The 15,182-nt window shown below is 47.7% G+C and overlaps 1 protein-coding gene across 3 annotated transcripts in view; it reads right to left on the bottom strand.

Annotated features, from left to right (window-relative positions):
• The window catches only part of EHF (ETS homologous factor), a 38,886-nt gene that overhangs the window by 3,089 nt on the left and 20,615 nt on the right, over positions 1–15,182 (bottom strand). For all 3 annotated transcript variants that reach the window (XM_007123478.3, XM_024118921.2, XM_055091552.1), the window contains exons 2-6: positions 14,253–14,352; positions 10,338–10,583; positions 7,815–7,877; positions 5,155–5,223; positions 4,967–5,035 (exon numbers count right to left, since the gene is read on the bottom strand). In XM_007123478.3, coding sequence (XP_007123540.1) covers positions 4,967–5,035; positions 5,155–5,223; positions 7,815–7,877; positions 10,338–10,583; positions 14,253–14,349 — 544 coding nt within the window. In that variant the 5' untranslated portion in view covers positions 14,350–14,352. The remainder of the gene's footprint in view (positions 1–4,966; positions 5,036–5,154; positions 5,224–7,814; positions 7,878–10,337; positions 10,584–14,252; positions 14,353–15,182) is intronic.

Raw genomic sequence — 15,182 nt, 5'->3', positions numbered from 1 at the left:
GGAGCACAGGCTCCGGACGCGCAGGCCCAGCGGCCATGGCTCACGGGCCCAGCCGCTCCGCGGCATGTGGGGTCCTCCCAGACCAGGGCGCGAACCCGGTTCCCCTGCATCGGCAGGCGGACGCGCAACCACTGCACCACCAGGGAAGCCCCTACAGTGGCTTCTTGTTGCAGAGCACGGACTCCAGATGCGTGGGCTCCAGCAGCTGTGGCACGCAGGCTTGGTAGTTGTGGCTTGCATCCTCTAGAGCGCAGGCTCAGTAGTTGTGGTGCCGGGCTTAGCTGCTCCACGGCACGTGGAATCTTCCCGGACCAGGGATTGAACCCGTGTCCCCTGCATTGGCAGGTGGATTCTTAACCACTGCACCACCAGGGAAGTCCCCACTGAAGGATTTAGGTCATTGAAAAGTTTTAGGTTTATATATATATATATATATATATATATATATATATATATATATATATATATATATATAATACAAAAACGTAAACATTTATAACAAAGAAAGATGACTTTTAAGCCAGAGGAGTGCCTTTTTTGGCATGCAAAGTTACCTTTCAATCAGCCTGACAAAGGGGCCATTGACTGGCCTGAGCTCAGTACAGAGGGCCACAGTGGACTATGGAAACACAGATTAGTTTAACAAATGACTCATTATGGTAACCCTTGAGATTATAACAAAGAGGAGATGACAGAGGCAAATCTGTGAAATAAAACTTGTTAAAGAGAAAACTAAATGATCTAGCAGTGTGTGTGTGTGTGTGTGTGTGTGTCAGTGGACACTTCAGGTGTCAGGAAGACTAAAGCAGATCTTACCAAAATAAATTCCCACAATCAAAAATCTGCCAACTTGAATCCAGGGCAGCCCCTAAATGGTAGCCAATCCTGATAAGAAATTGGACCAGTATGTTGCATCCCTTCTGTGTACATTACATCAGGGCTCCCTAACTTAGGGTCTGCTGACCCATGTGTGGACTTCAAGGGCATTTCAGACTGACTGAAACCTCAGGCAAAGGAAGAGGGTCCACAGCTTTCAAGATTGTCAAGAGTGATCCATTATTCAATACAGTTTGAATACCATTATCTCCTAAGGAAAATGGTTAAGAAGACTAGCTCCTGTTTCTTGACCACTTACTATGTACCAGGCACTGTGGTCAGCACTTTACATGAATCACCTGTTTTGATTCACACACTCACCCTATGAAGAAGGTACTAGCAGGATCCAGAGGTTTTACTCATAACCACTATTCTATGCCATTTCCAAAGATGGTGCCACGTAACAGATTTCATAAACGTCTTCCCTGCCAAGAATCAGGTTCAGTTCTGCAACCCACTAGTTAGTGGGGAAAAGTCATTCCAATTTGATGATTCTCTATTTCCCCGCGTTCATAGATGCATTCACCTATCTGATTCCCCAGATTGTCACAACTCAGAGCTCCCAGCAGTTTGAAAGTCATGGTGGGATAGATGAGAGAGTTTTTATAAGATCTGGTTAGAAGAGAAACCTCTTTTTCTGGTTAAATGCGCCACCACCCTCCCCCACCCCGCCGCCCCTCCCCCTCAACACTGTCAGCAGGAGGGTTTGCACCCGACTTGGATTTCTCTGAAAGCTGAAAGAACAAATTCGCAGGAAATGCAAGGAGACTCCACTCTCCCTCCTTGTAGGTTTCAGGGTGAGGTTGCGACATCCCATCAGGATGTGACAATATTGCGACAGGTTGGCACCCACCCCGGTTTCCAAGTGATACATCATTCTGACAGGGCCACGTTGTTCTGCAGACAAAGAGTGGCATTTACCCAGCAGGCCACAAGCAAAGCTCATTTTCAAATGGCATCCAGGAGGGATGCAGGGCCATTATTTCAGAGCCAGCACTGAACTCAGAAAAACCCAAGTGTAGGTGTCTCTCAGCTTTTTGGCCTCAATCATTGTTTAGGGGTTGCAAACTCATGTAATGCAAGAATCAGTTACTTTGGGGGGTTAAGGTCCCTTTATGAATAAAATGGAAACCTTGGCCCCTCTCCCCAGAAAAAGGCACGTATGTGTACACTCGTGAAATTCTGCAACAATTTCAGGAGTGTGTGGGTCACTTAGGAGTCCATGGACTCCAGATTAAGAACCCGCAGACCAGCTACACCACGAGGAAATGTTCTCTCTGAGATGTCAGCCATTTACCCAAGCTAGACTTCCAACCAGCTTAAGAAAGACCTCCCGCGAAAAAAATCCCCCAAATAAAAATGTGTGCGTCATCGTATGCAAGAATATGCAGCCAAAGGCAAAAGAAAGTTGAATTTCTTCCAGCCTCTTCTTCCAGTCCCCAGGGCATGGGGGACAAGCTGTGGAATCACCCACCTGCCTCAGCACTAAAATCTTTTGTTCTGAAACCTTACCTTAATATGATGGCCTTGCCCCCTGTATCTTCCCCTGGCCCCCAAATCAAAGTCAAAACCTTTGAAGTTAACCACGTGGTTAAGTGATTCATCCTTATAAAATAATGGCTTGCTCTGGGGAAACTGTCCAGCTTGGCCTTCTCCTCCTCCACTCCCAGGCACCTCAGGCCAAGGTCCAGTCCAGACGGGACAGCACCAAGGCACAAGTTTATGATGAGTTCCAGAGCGTGACTTCATCTAAGCTGCTTCACAAGATGCAAAGATTAGAAGCATTTGCATATGATTCAGCTGTGAGCCATTTCTTTACGGGATATACAAATTTCAGTGTTATAATAGACCATGCCACCCTCGCTCTAGGCTCAGCGAGTCGGTAAATAAACACATCAATCCCAAGTTAGCCTGATTGGCTCGAGGACTATCGGGCAGATCAGGAACACTGGCGGCGGCCATTTTACGAAATGAGCAGATGACGGAGAAATCAAAACAGAGCCCGTTTCCCCACCTGTGTTTATCAGCGAGGGCGTCAGTTGACATGTGGCCTCGCCTCAGCGCGGCTTGTGACTTGCGCTAAAACACATAAAGATACTTAACTGCACTCCATCTCATGGGAGCTGGAAATCTAAAGACTCAGACAAATGACAAGGGTCTTTGGCGGGGGTGGGGGGGCGTCCAGTAGAGACTAAACTATTCTGAAAGGAATTGATCCTTACAAGGCTGTAATTAACTATCCTACCTGGAAGGCTGTTACCCCAAAGAATTCACCAACCCAGACACTGAAATGATTCTTTAAGTGATCATTCTGATTGGGGTCCTGGATGGCTTATCTCACTTTCCAGCCTGTGTTACAATTTCGGGATAGGAATCTGGAGTAAGGTGATCAAGAATCCAGGGAGGTGCAGGAGAGCAGACTTGTAAAGCCCATTTGAAGAAGGACTATTCAAAAGTAGAATAGTTGAACTCAGGAGACAGTGAGTTCCCTGTTACTACAATCATGAAAGCCGACATTGGTCCCTGTTGACTGGGAGATTCCAGCAGGTTAAGTCAGGATGCAGGAGAGAGCAGTGTGGCCTGGCTGGGAGGGCAGCAGAGTTGTTGATTACGGCTTTTCCTTTCCCAGGTGCCTAGAGACCTAACCATCTCTGAGGCTCAGGAAGTGGTTTGTTCAACTTTATTCTTCCTTGGAATCTTCTGCCCTAAGACAAAGACCCAGGACATGGGAGGTGACACCTTAGGAGGTGACACCTTAGGAGGTGTGTCAGGAAGTCAGAGGGTGACCATGGTGGTTTCTTCAGCTCTGAAAACCTTGGTCTTGACTGGGTGGCAACGATTGCCACAGAAATTTTACCCTGACTGGCTCAGTTCCCCCAGCATGGCAGATCCACTGCAGAGCCTTTCCAGTGTTTGATCTAGTTCCCTAATTTCAACAAATACTTAGAGTGACACATAAGGTGATGGGCCTCTGTGTGGAGGGGGAGGTCGAGAAATGAATTGGCCTCCGTTCTTAACCTCAATTCCAGAAGCATTTACCCTGGCTCCCAGCCCTGTCTCATTCAAAGGGCTTGACCCGAACAAAACCTCAAACCAAAAGCTTTCATTTTTTCAGTTCTCAAAAGCACACTCAACAAAATCAAAAAAAAAAAAAAAAAAAAAAATGGAAGGAGGAGGGGTTGTTGTTTGATTCTTCCTTTCACGGACACTCTTTTAAATCCCAGTTCTGAAGTTGCCCCAAATTCAATTCCAGGAAAAGACAGATTCACTTGTGATGGGTCTAAGCTCCATTTCACAGAGCCAAACAGATTCACAAATTTGCACCGAGATCAAGGGACAACACGAAACCCTCTCTTCACCTCCCCCATGCACTCATTCCTACCAGGGGACCTATTTGTAAGTGGACAAGGAGAAATAATCTGAAATACAATCTGAAAGCTCCTCTCCCAGACTCCCGACAGACCAACCCTCCCACTCAGTGTAACCCTGAGAGTCATGGGTAGCCCCCAGATGCATCCAATCCTAACCAAACACAACTCATATGAACATAATTCATAATGTGCAGGTGGTCTGACTAATTAGAGAGTCCTGATGAGCCAACAAGGTCAGACTTTAAAACTGACCTGGGATTCCCAGGGTTCCAGAAGTTTTCAGCTACTGCCCCTCCACCCAGAGACCATCATCCCAGGTTCACTGACCTCTGAATTCCACTGTTAGACATTCATTCTCTAAAGCCAAAGACAGCTTGTTGAAAATTAAATAGAGCCTTCTCCCCCATAAGTATACCCACATGTGAATAATTTTATTGGATAATTTCACAAAAGCAAGTTTTTACTGAAAAGAGAGTTTCTGTTGTCACAGAGAGTGACTTGGTTTCACAGGAGCAAAACACATTTCCTAGAGGCATCCTTGTTGGTCATTTTCAATGTACAGATATGGGCCCCAAAGCAGATTCTTTATAAACCTTTCCTAGCCTTTTAATGGGAAAGACTCCAGCAAAGTTGGAAATGTAGGGCATTGGTAATTCTCATTCATTCACAGTAAGCGCTTGCAGGAAGCACACTCAGCCTCGGATGTCAGGACAACTTACCAATGGGAAGGTGACCGCTGGTTGTCATGGAGATCTGGGCCCGGCAGAAAGTTTTGCTGTCCAACAACTCTGTGGCAATGAAAACATAAAGGACATTAAGAGTCCCCTCCTTACAACATAAATTTTTGGCTGTTAGAAAACCAGAATAAGAATGGAATACGGGTCTTAAGCGTTGGGGAGTTAGTTACCTACTGTGCTACCATAGTTGGTGTCATATAAATAGTTTTCTTCTTTCCAGGTGTTCATGATGGAAGGGTCTACAAAGGACAGAAAATGGGAATGTCAGCAATCACCTTCCCCAGGTGAGGAGTTTGCCTTTTCTTACTCACTGTTCATCAGAGAGGTGTGGGACAAGGGGCTGGTTCTCAGAGAGAAGAGATAAGATTCTGCTTCAGCCACATGTTACCTTATCATAATGTTACCCCAGTTTTCTTCCAGGGCCGTAGGGGAGACGGACTTTGTTACGGCCCCATCCAGGTGTTGCATTTTGAGGGAAGTGAGAGAAGTTGCAACAGTGGGATCCTGTCCTAGACCAATGCTTTCCTGAGGATATTCCCAGTCTGCACTTGGGGGTGTCCAGGAGCCTGGCATTGTCTTACATTCTACTATATTGTCACCAGAATATTTTTAGACTAGTAAAAAAAATGGTAGGGACAAAATAATTTCATGATTAATGAGCATCTTTTCCTAGTAACGTCTTCCTGGGAGAATTAATGATGTTTCTTTAAGAAAAAGTCTGCTCAGTCTTATCACAGAGTCTTTATTGCTAAAATCCAGAGAGAAGCTCTCCTCAAGTTGGGTGACAGCCCCCTCCCTCCAGGATTTCTCCAATATGCTTAAGGGGTGACATAAAATTTTCAAAACAAAACTAAGGAGAAGGAGATGAGAGTGTTACCAAATCAAATAAACAGGTTTTAAGAGTAGGGCCTCATTGCTTCATCTAGGAAAAGTTCTCTCTCTCTCTCTTCAGTGTGCTGGGTAAGCACAGCTCCTGACTCTTCAGATTTCAGACTCCAAGGAAACTCCCCTCCACCTACCCTAAACGAAGCCCAACTCCTACACACCCCTCACCTCTGGGCTGATCTCCAACAGAAGCTTCTTCTTTCCTGGCTGGCCAAGAGCTGTGAGATCTGGCAGGAGCTGTCACCTCATCCCCACCAGGAACTTCCTGCTCTCCCCTCGTCACACACAGAGGCTGCCCTCAGCTCCCTCCTGCCCAGCATCTGAATTTCAGGGCCTGACTCACTGGCTAAGTCCTCCTGTTTACGACATAGGGATTTAGCTGGTATTTGAACTACTAGCTACATGTTTGGCCACCCCAAGCCTGATCGCTTAGGGGTTACACCCTCTGTCCTCATTGGGTCACCTTGTACGCCTGTTGTTGTCTCTGAAAACAAACCGAACCGAAAAGGTTTGGGGGTGTTGGCCCCTGTATGAGCCTCCTTTCCCCTCCTCCCAGGGTGGAGCTTCTTCCCCACCCTTCGGCTCAGCTTTTCTGAACTGACAACATGAGAATGTCTGGATGGTCAAGGAGGAATTGTCAAGTACTTGGGACCTCTCCAGTACCAACCTGGCTCCTCCGCTGGGGCTATCTGTCCAGTCAACAGTGGGGATTCGGGGTCAGGGGGCACCATCCTCTCGGCCAAGTCCTGTGCCTGCCTCTAGGGCAGTCACGCCCATAAAGCGTAGACCCTCTGGGTAACTCAACCCTGGTCTCTGGGGGGAAGGGCAGGGCTAGGAATACCTAATTAACATGTTTAGCAGCTACTGTTTGTTCTTTAACAATGGTAGACCAGCCCCCTTATAAAAGAGTAAATAACTGCGTGGGGGCCAATTTCTGCCCCTAGTGACTCACAAATCACCCCAGGTCAAATCCAGTCCTTGGTGACTGGCACGCAACCTGCAGGGAGGCCTGAGGCAAACTCCATGGTTGGTCCATGTGGCCCGCATTCTCACTGATGTGGACATGGGGAGTGACCTTGGAGCAGTGGCAGCTCCTATGGACTTGGGGGGACTTGCAGAGCTCTCCCTAGACTAAGAGGTCATAGGCCAAAGGTCACTATACAAAGACCTCTGATTGGTACAAGGCTCTAGGGCACAACTTCTCGAGGCAGTTACTGCCCCCTGCAAGTCCCCAGGGGAGACAGAAAGTCCCCAGGAGAGAGATTTTGGGACAGAGGAAGGAGGGATGATTAGGCAGATGAAGGAGAACAAAAATGAATGTAGCTACCTTGGGACTGCAGACCCTACTCAGAGCTCAGAATAGTGGCTTTTGTCTAAAAGCGTACTTAAGGCAGGAGTCGGTTCCGCAGCTGCCTTTGGACATCCCTACAGAAACTCCAAGGTCCCCAGAAACTATAGTAACTACAACACCAAGTCCGAATCTTCCTCCTCCTTGTGAAACACACTCCCTCCAAGGGAGGAGGGGGAGAGGAGACACTGACTCTTCCTCTTCTCTCCCCTTTGCTTCTCCTAACTTGGCCAAGTCCAATCCCCTGACTCTTTGTGGTGACAAGAAAGCCCACTTAGACTCTGCATTTTCTGGGCTCCTGGATCAGAGCCTGGATGTTCCCTTGACCAAACATGGGAAGCAGAGAAGTGTGGGCAGAATTAGGCTCACCATCAATCTTAGAAATCAGAAATAATCGGCAGTCACTGGTCCCAAGGACGAGGGATGAGGCTCGTGGCTGCCTGGCCCATTGGAGACAGCCAGGGAAGAGACACCCCTGGGTTTCCTGCCACGGTACTGGCTCCGCCCTGCTCCCACACTCTCCCTCACACTCCTTCCCGGTTGTCCTCCGCAGGCCTTTGCCTACCAAGTTGACTACCTTTATGTGCCACGACTCACCGGCTTGTTCAGTCTTGACAATGACATTGTGTGTGGACTGGAACAGGTCACTGCTGCACTGGCCTGTGAAGGACAGATTGGGAAACTCAGAGCGGGCCCACGTGTAGCCAAAATGCATTGCTTGACCAAGGACGAAGCTGGCTTCATGGAAGAGCTTCTGACAATCCCACAGCATGATCACCCTTCTTTGCTTCTGGGAGGGAGCTTCCCTCTCTGGATCTATAATCTCAAACCTGGGGCCCTTGGCCCAGAAAATCAGTAGCTAGGGCACCAACATCAGATGGAATTATTCGGCCTTGTATAGAGAAGGCATCCAGTATGAAGGAAATAGAACTTTAGAAGTTGAAAGACCAGTTTTTTCACTAATAGCTGCAAGGTACTTCACCTTTCTTCATCTTGGTTTCCTCAACTGTATATTTAGGAGATTAAGCTAGCTAAAGTCATTAGATTTCCTCTAAGGTGCTTTCCCATACTAAGATTTGATACAAAATGCAAAGGAAACACAAGGAAAACCACCTTAATTCTTCTTTGATCTTAAATTTAATCAAACCCCTTTTGATTAGATCTAATCTATGAGCTATGTCTCGATAAGTGCAGTGATTCTTCCCTTATTTATGCCTGGCAACTTTTCTCCAGATGGATCATATATAAAAGCACATAGGGCTTCCCTGGTGGCGCAGTGGTTGAGAGTCCACCTGCCGATGCAGGGGACGCGGGTTCGCGCCCCGGTCCGGGAAGATCCCACATGCCGTGGAGCGTCTGGGCCCGCGAGCCGTGGCCGCTGAGCCTGCGCGTCCAGAGCCTGTGCTCCGCAACGGGAGAGGCCACAACAGTGAGAGACCCGCGTACCGAAAAAAAAAAAAAAAAGCACATATACACGTGTGAATTCATTTCATATGTTTTTCCTGCCCATCCAGATTATAAATATCTCAGGAGCAGGGGTCATGTTTTAATGTCTCTGACCTTCAGTTTTCCCAGATGAAAACTGCCCCCGTCAAATGGGTGCAATATTTATTTTCTCATAAGGTCACCAAATGAATCAATTCACTTAGAGTCCTTGTATAAGTAACTACTCAATAAATGTAAGTTAGTAGAATGTCTACAAAAAGGCAAACAACGAAACAAAGGTGAGAAATCTGGACACTAGGCATTCAGAGGCACCAGCAGCATGCAAGTCATGGAAGGCCAAAGATGGAAGGTCAAAGGTGGAAGGTCAAGGACGGCCACATCACCTCCCACGCTTCCCTGCCTTACGCTTCAATCAGGGCAAAGCTTTAAAGGAGTGGATTTAATTGGAGGTGGGGAGGTAAATATTTTTAATTCTTCAAGTGTAAGTCTGCTCTTTCTGAAGATGCCTGGGGGTTATTTTTAGAGCTTTGTTTGGTTTGGTTCTAGTAAAAGAAAAATGAGCAACCACCTCTGTGAGGTGGATGGGAAGTAGGGAGTGCCCAGGAGCTGAATGAGGTCATCTCAGATGGCCACCGCTTCTGCCCGCTCCAAAGCCAGACGCTGGGTTCTCTTCAGTGTTGATGGCAGCTATCTGGATCTGAATCTGGTTCATAGCCCTGGAGCTCATGCTTCCCAGAGCCCCAGCTACATGCCCAGACACAGATTCTGCTTAGACAGACATGCCCATTGTGATGTGGACAGGACAGCTCACTATTCGTACATATCACTGCTTTCCAAAATAGTTCTCAGAGGAGCTAGTTTTTTATAACCATTATCAGAAGAACCTTAGGCCAGTGTCAAGGGCAAGAACCTTAGGCCAGTGTCAAGGGCATTCTGCAAGATAGCTGTCTACCCTACCAGCTCTTACAAGCCAGTGTAGCACGCGTGCATGTGTGAATAAACTATCACCAATGGACAGCCTTTAAACGGTGCCTGTCTATGTGCTAGGTGAGGCCTCAGGAAAGACACCTGGGGCTCTAGGGCAGCACCAATCCCAGAAATCACTGCAGAAACATCCCAAACGTGTCCAGACCATTCGTTTTAAGCCTTTTTTCGATTCAGGACCTTTTAAAACTCTGTTGTAATATCGTAAGCTTTCTCCCCTCCCGAAAAACAAACTAGATCTAATTTTGCCTATTTTCTTACCACACTTACGTCCCATCTTAAGAACCTAGGTGTAGAAATTTTTTTTAAAAAATAGCCATGATGATCTTAACAAGCAAGGGATTGGGAATGAAACAATCGAACCCCATTTGCAAGGGAAAGAAGTGGTTTTCTGAGAGTACCAAGTATCCTGTGAATACCCAGCTAACCTTTGTCTCCTTGAAAATTAACCATGTAGAGAGAATTACATTATGCTGGATTTGTATGGGATTAGACACACCTTGTACCCTAGGCTTCAAACCTGTCCTCTCACCTCCCTTCTACTTCTCTGGCTCAGGAAACAGTAATTTGGAGGTGAGACCATCCTTGGATGTCCCTAAACAGGAACCCTGCCAGCTGTGGAGTCTCTGCTCTTCCCAGATGGTTCCTAGCTGGGCAGAGAGACAGAGACAGAGACAGAGAAAGAGTTACCATTCCACTTGAGATGCTGCAAGTTGCTGTAGAGGAGCTGTCCCGCTGTCCCCGCCGCCCGGGTGAACTCCTGCAGACTCATGCTGCAGAGATGTTCGCCGTTGATGTCAAACTCCTGGAAAGGGATGCAGCTGGCGTCCAGCTGGTTGGTGTCCAGGAGGTGCTGGAGCCACTCCCACACCTGGTACTTGGTCCAGTACTGAGGATGGATTTCATGCCACTGGCCTCCAAAAAACCCGCTGGAAACTGCAAAACAGGAGGCGGCCCTGTGAGTGACCCGTGTTTGTTTCCGAGCATGATCCCAGACATGGGGATGCCCCTCTGGCTGCCAGACGTCACAGGGATCACAGCCACCCTCTGCGTGCCTCGGTGGGGATTGGAGCGTGAGATGGGCTCTGGAGAGGAGGCCTAGGAAATGCAATTCTTTCCCCAGTTGTGGTGGGAGCCAATCATTCAGCCTCCGTATATCTTCATTTTGTTCTCCATATACTTATCCCTGAGCTCTGGATGAGGACACAACACTTGAAATGCTCTGAGATCATGAGCTCTTTCCCCACCTCCCACAAACTAGCATGAAAGCTAAAGCACTGCTACAGTTTCAACAGAGTATTAGCTTCTTGTCCACACCCACATAGTTCTCTCCTTCTTCTCCCTCCCTCTCTCCCATTTATTCCTCTCTCTTACACATGCATATATACACATACATACCCAAAACTCAGACCATTTTCAACCAAAAATGAAGCTTGAGACTCAGGTTCTTTTCTCTGTGATGCCTTTGCTGCCCCCCAAAGCGGTCCAGATGATTCATATGCTGACATCCTCCCACCCCATTCCGGTTATTATAGCCACTAGGATGTCACTTCCCTACTCAGCTACCTTCCGCAATTTCCCTTCATCCACTGAAATTAGGCCCCAAACTGCCAAGCCAGGCATTAAGGCTCTTCACTAACTATTCCTCAAGTGACCTTTTGCCTTTTTTCTATGTTGTTCTTTCAGCCCGGTTTGTATTCTACCTATCACTCCCTGTTGAATTTCCACCCAGCTTGCCGACCCTGACCACCCTATAAAGCCATCGCAGACCCCCCCTGACTGACTGCTGAGGGCTGCTGTCCTCTGAATCTCCAGGAGATGCACTTTACATTTCTCCTAATGACATTTGTCATGTTCTGCCTCTCCCGATGGGTCTCTAACTACAGTCCTGTTCTCCTTTGTAAATTGTATGCTCAAGGTCATGGACTCTGTCTTACCCATCCTTGTATCTCCCATAAAAACTACCTCAGAGACTTTGCCATCATAGGTACTGTCTCTCTCTTTCTTTAGTAAATTTGGGGCTGAAGAAGAAATAACATCGGAACCTGGAAGAGTTGTGAGGTGTATTCACAAGATGGTTAATTCAAGTACCGGTGAAGAAGAGGAGTTCATTCAAGCCAATAAATATTACTGAGCTCACTATGGACTAACCACCTATGTATGTGACTCTCATACTCACTTAAGAGAACATGACTAAATCAGCCCCAAATCCTGGAGGGATGGAGAACAGAGAACCAGCCTCTGGCGGCATGTAACCAGACTGAGAGACCTTACGATCCCCTTGAAAGCATGGGCCAAGGGAAGGAGCTCTCTAGTGGGCAAGGTGAGGGGCAAGGACAAGGGGAAAACCCTATTATAGCCCACCAAGCTGAAGGAGGGGAAATCCAGCTGAGCATGACACACAGATATTCCCACAAACTCAAGGATGGACCAATAGAGGAAAAGGTAGCAAAAGAAAATGGTCCCTAACTTTTTCTTCAAGGTCATGCTAGATCAGTACTTCTCAGACTCTAATGTGATTATGAATCACCAGGGAATGTGGTTCAAATGCAGATTCTGATTCCATAGATCTGGGGTGAGGCCTGAGTTTCTGCATTCCTAACAAGCTTCCCCAGGATGATTATGATGCTGGTCAGTGGATACAGTTTGAATGGCAAGGAGCTACAGAGCTCCAAAAGCTTTGATCGCCATAATGCCTATGGCCTAGCCCTCAACACCCCAGGAGGAAAGGCTGAAGGGGGAATGTTACAACCCGGTCCCACCTGCCACTCATATTATGTGCCTTACTCCTTATTCCTCATGGCCATACAAAAGCAGGCCTCAACCCTCAGCTTGGGCCTTAAAGGAGAAGCCAACAGTGGAGGGGGAAGGGGCAGGGACTGGACGAATCTAGTCCCAAAATTTAATTCCATAGAAATATTCCCTAATACACCAACACACAGAGCCTAGACCGGATGTCTCTATTTCCTCCCGACTTTTTGGCGTCCCACCAATACAGCTATTTAAGGGTGGGCTACATTTTTTGCAGCTCCCCAAGTCTTTGTTCTTTTATTTTTTAATTAATTGTGTTGCTATGACCGTGCAGCTCCGGGTTTGTAAACAAGAGACAACAACCCTCCATAAGCCCACACCAGGCCTGCGGTAGTTTCTTCTCTCAGTGTCACATGACCCCCATGAGAGGATGTCTCCTGATAGCGCAGCCTGTTAGAACTTGGCAGAACCCGAGAATTGTGGCTAAAGTTGACCAGGGGAGACTCCCCATCAGCCAGGCGACTCATCGGATTCCTGAAGCTTTGGGAAAAGCACTGAAAATCGTATGAGTTCAGCTCCTCTCTGGCATTCAACTGGCCTCCCCCATCAATCATGACCAGGTGCTGGGCCTTCTCTGGGGCCTCTGGAAGTTAGAGAGTAAAAAAGTGATGTTTAAATTCCACTCCCTGCTGACTACACTCCAGAGCAAACCAGAGGGATGCTGCCTTAATCGAGGGTCCTAGGGCCTGGCATCCCGAAGATTTTGCAGCCTAAAGAGCTTTTCCCTGTTTGGAATCATCCTTCGAGGTCCCCACAAGGAATCTGAGTCCTGCCACAGGGAAGTTCATGCCCAGAAAAGGCAGGAGTTCAGAAGCACAGGAGATCAATAAGAGAAGGTCACCCACCCCCGCTTTCAGCCACGTGTGGCTCGGCTTCCAAACTGGAAGGCGGAGCTGCCCACCGATCGGCCACTTCTTGGAGAATGCACCCCTTCCGCCAGCTTCCCACTGCTGCTTCCGGACTCTGCTCACCGATGGCCCATTTCCATTTTCTCAAGGGAAGCAAGCGCAGCAGAGTCTCTGGGGAGGGGATGAGCAGCAGGTATGGGGTGGGAGAAGGCCTAGAGCTCCCCACATCCACTGCGGTTCAGTGCACAGCAGTCTACGCAAACTGAACACCTTCACAGTGGGGTGCGGTGCCCTGATTCAGCAACAACTTTATTCGGTCTGGCTTCTACAGTAAGCCATGGGCTTGATCACCAAACCCTCTATAAGCCCCACCTCCAGGCCCCCCTTCTTCTAATCAATCAATTGGAGATTAAAGCACCAAAGGCAGGCACATGGTCTCCTAACAACTCTCCCCTCCCTTTACCAAGGGAGGTCACCGGAAAATGAAACAGAAAGATTAAGCTGCTATAACTCTCTTCTCCTTAACTTCCACGCTTCCAGGCGACGCACACACACACACACACACACACACACACACACGCGCGCATATACACACACGCACACACAGTTTTCCATCCTATCCTATCTTGATATCCCAGCCAACACTATTAAAGTTGGCCTTCCTTTGGGGTGCCCCTTCTATCACCCTCTCTGCCAGGCTACCAACCTGGACCTTTGAATATCGGGAGAAAACCATGGAATATCTCAAATGGGCTTCTGGCTGGGGCCCTGGGGGGCCTGTGAGGACCTCCAGCATGAAGAAGAGTTTTCTCCAGTCCCCCTGGTCCCCACACCCCCCGACTGAATAAAACCTGTATTTTTCATTAAGTTGGGAAACGAAGCCTAATTAAAGCCGAGGAAGAATCCCCATAGGGAGTGAAACTGACCCCGGCGCGCGGCCCCTTACCATTGCACGTGGGGTAGCTGTCTGTCCAGGCCGGCTGCTGGTGGAGGAGATTGTTGCTGGGATTGAGATTCATTACACCACTTCCTTCCAGAATCATGATCTGTAAGGGGATCAAACAGGCCGTTCAGCCAGTGCCTCTTGGACAGACGTCATTTGAGAGTATAGATCATAGAGTGAATTTAGGAAGGAAGAAATAATTTGGTCCTTCCATCCATTGCCTGCGAAGCATGTTGCCACAGCCCTTTCAGTAAAAGCAAAACTCACTGGCAATTAAAAATTTCCAGGTTCGATTTTCATATGCATGAGGCAAGTTTTTACAGCCACCCATTCACAAATGAATAATCTCTGATCGGGAATGAAACGGGAGGAAAAGGTAATACCTGCTCACTGGGTGAGTCTGGCCAGCAGCCAATTTTTTTTTTTTTTTTTTTTTTTTTGACAAAAGTGAAAATGCCAAAGAGGTTTTTATTTAAAGTAAAATTTCAATCAATGAAAACCCAAACGGGTAGCAGAACAGACCCGGCACCTGTGCAGGAACTCTGACCTGAAATCAGACATTTACAAGTCCCGACACATCTGAGCAGCCTACACCTGGGCATCCAGTAAATTTCCTCAGCTCAAATGTCTGCCACGGGATGGGCTCGTCTTGGAGGACCTCTGCCATATCTGACCTACAGTTTTTCAAGTATTTGGCTCCGTGATAATATTAGAAATCAGTTGGTTTTTTGGGGACAAGACACTGCCCCTTCCTGGTAAAAATTCAGCCCCATATTCCCTCTCCTTTTAGAGACCTGGAGAATACCGCAGCCTTCAAAGCTGATCTGAAGCTGACTTTCTCAGTCTGAGGGCTAGTTTTCTCAGTAAAGGACCCAGAAGAGGCTTTCTTCCATGAGGCTGTTTGGGTTTTTTAAACCACGTAAACTTTTTACA

Source organism: Physeter macrocephalus, chromosome 16 (assembly GCF_002837175.3).
Source record: "Physeter macrocephalus isolate SW-GA chromosome 16, ASM283717v5, whole genome shotgun sequence".
Classification (NCBI taxonomy): Eukaryota; Metazoa; Chordata; class Mammalia; order Artiodactyla; family Physeteridae; genus Physeter; species Physeter macrocephalus.
The sequence above is the reverse complement of the archived record's forward strand: the minus strand, read 5'-3'. Positions and strand labels throughout refer to the sequence as shown.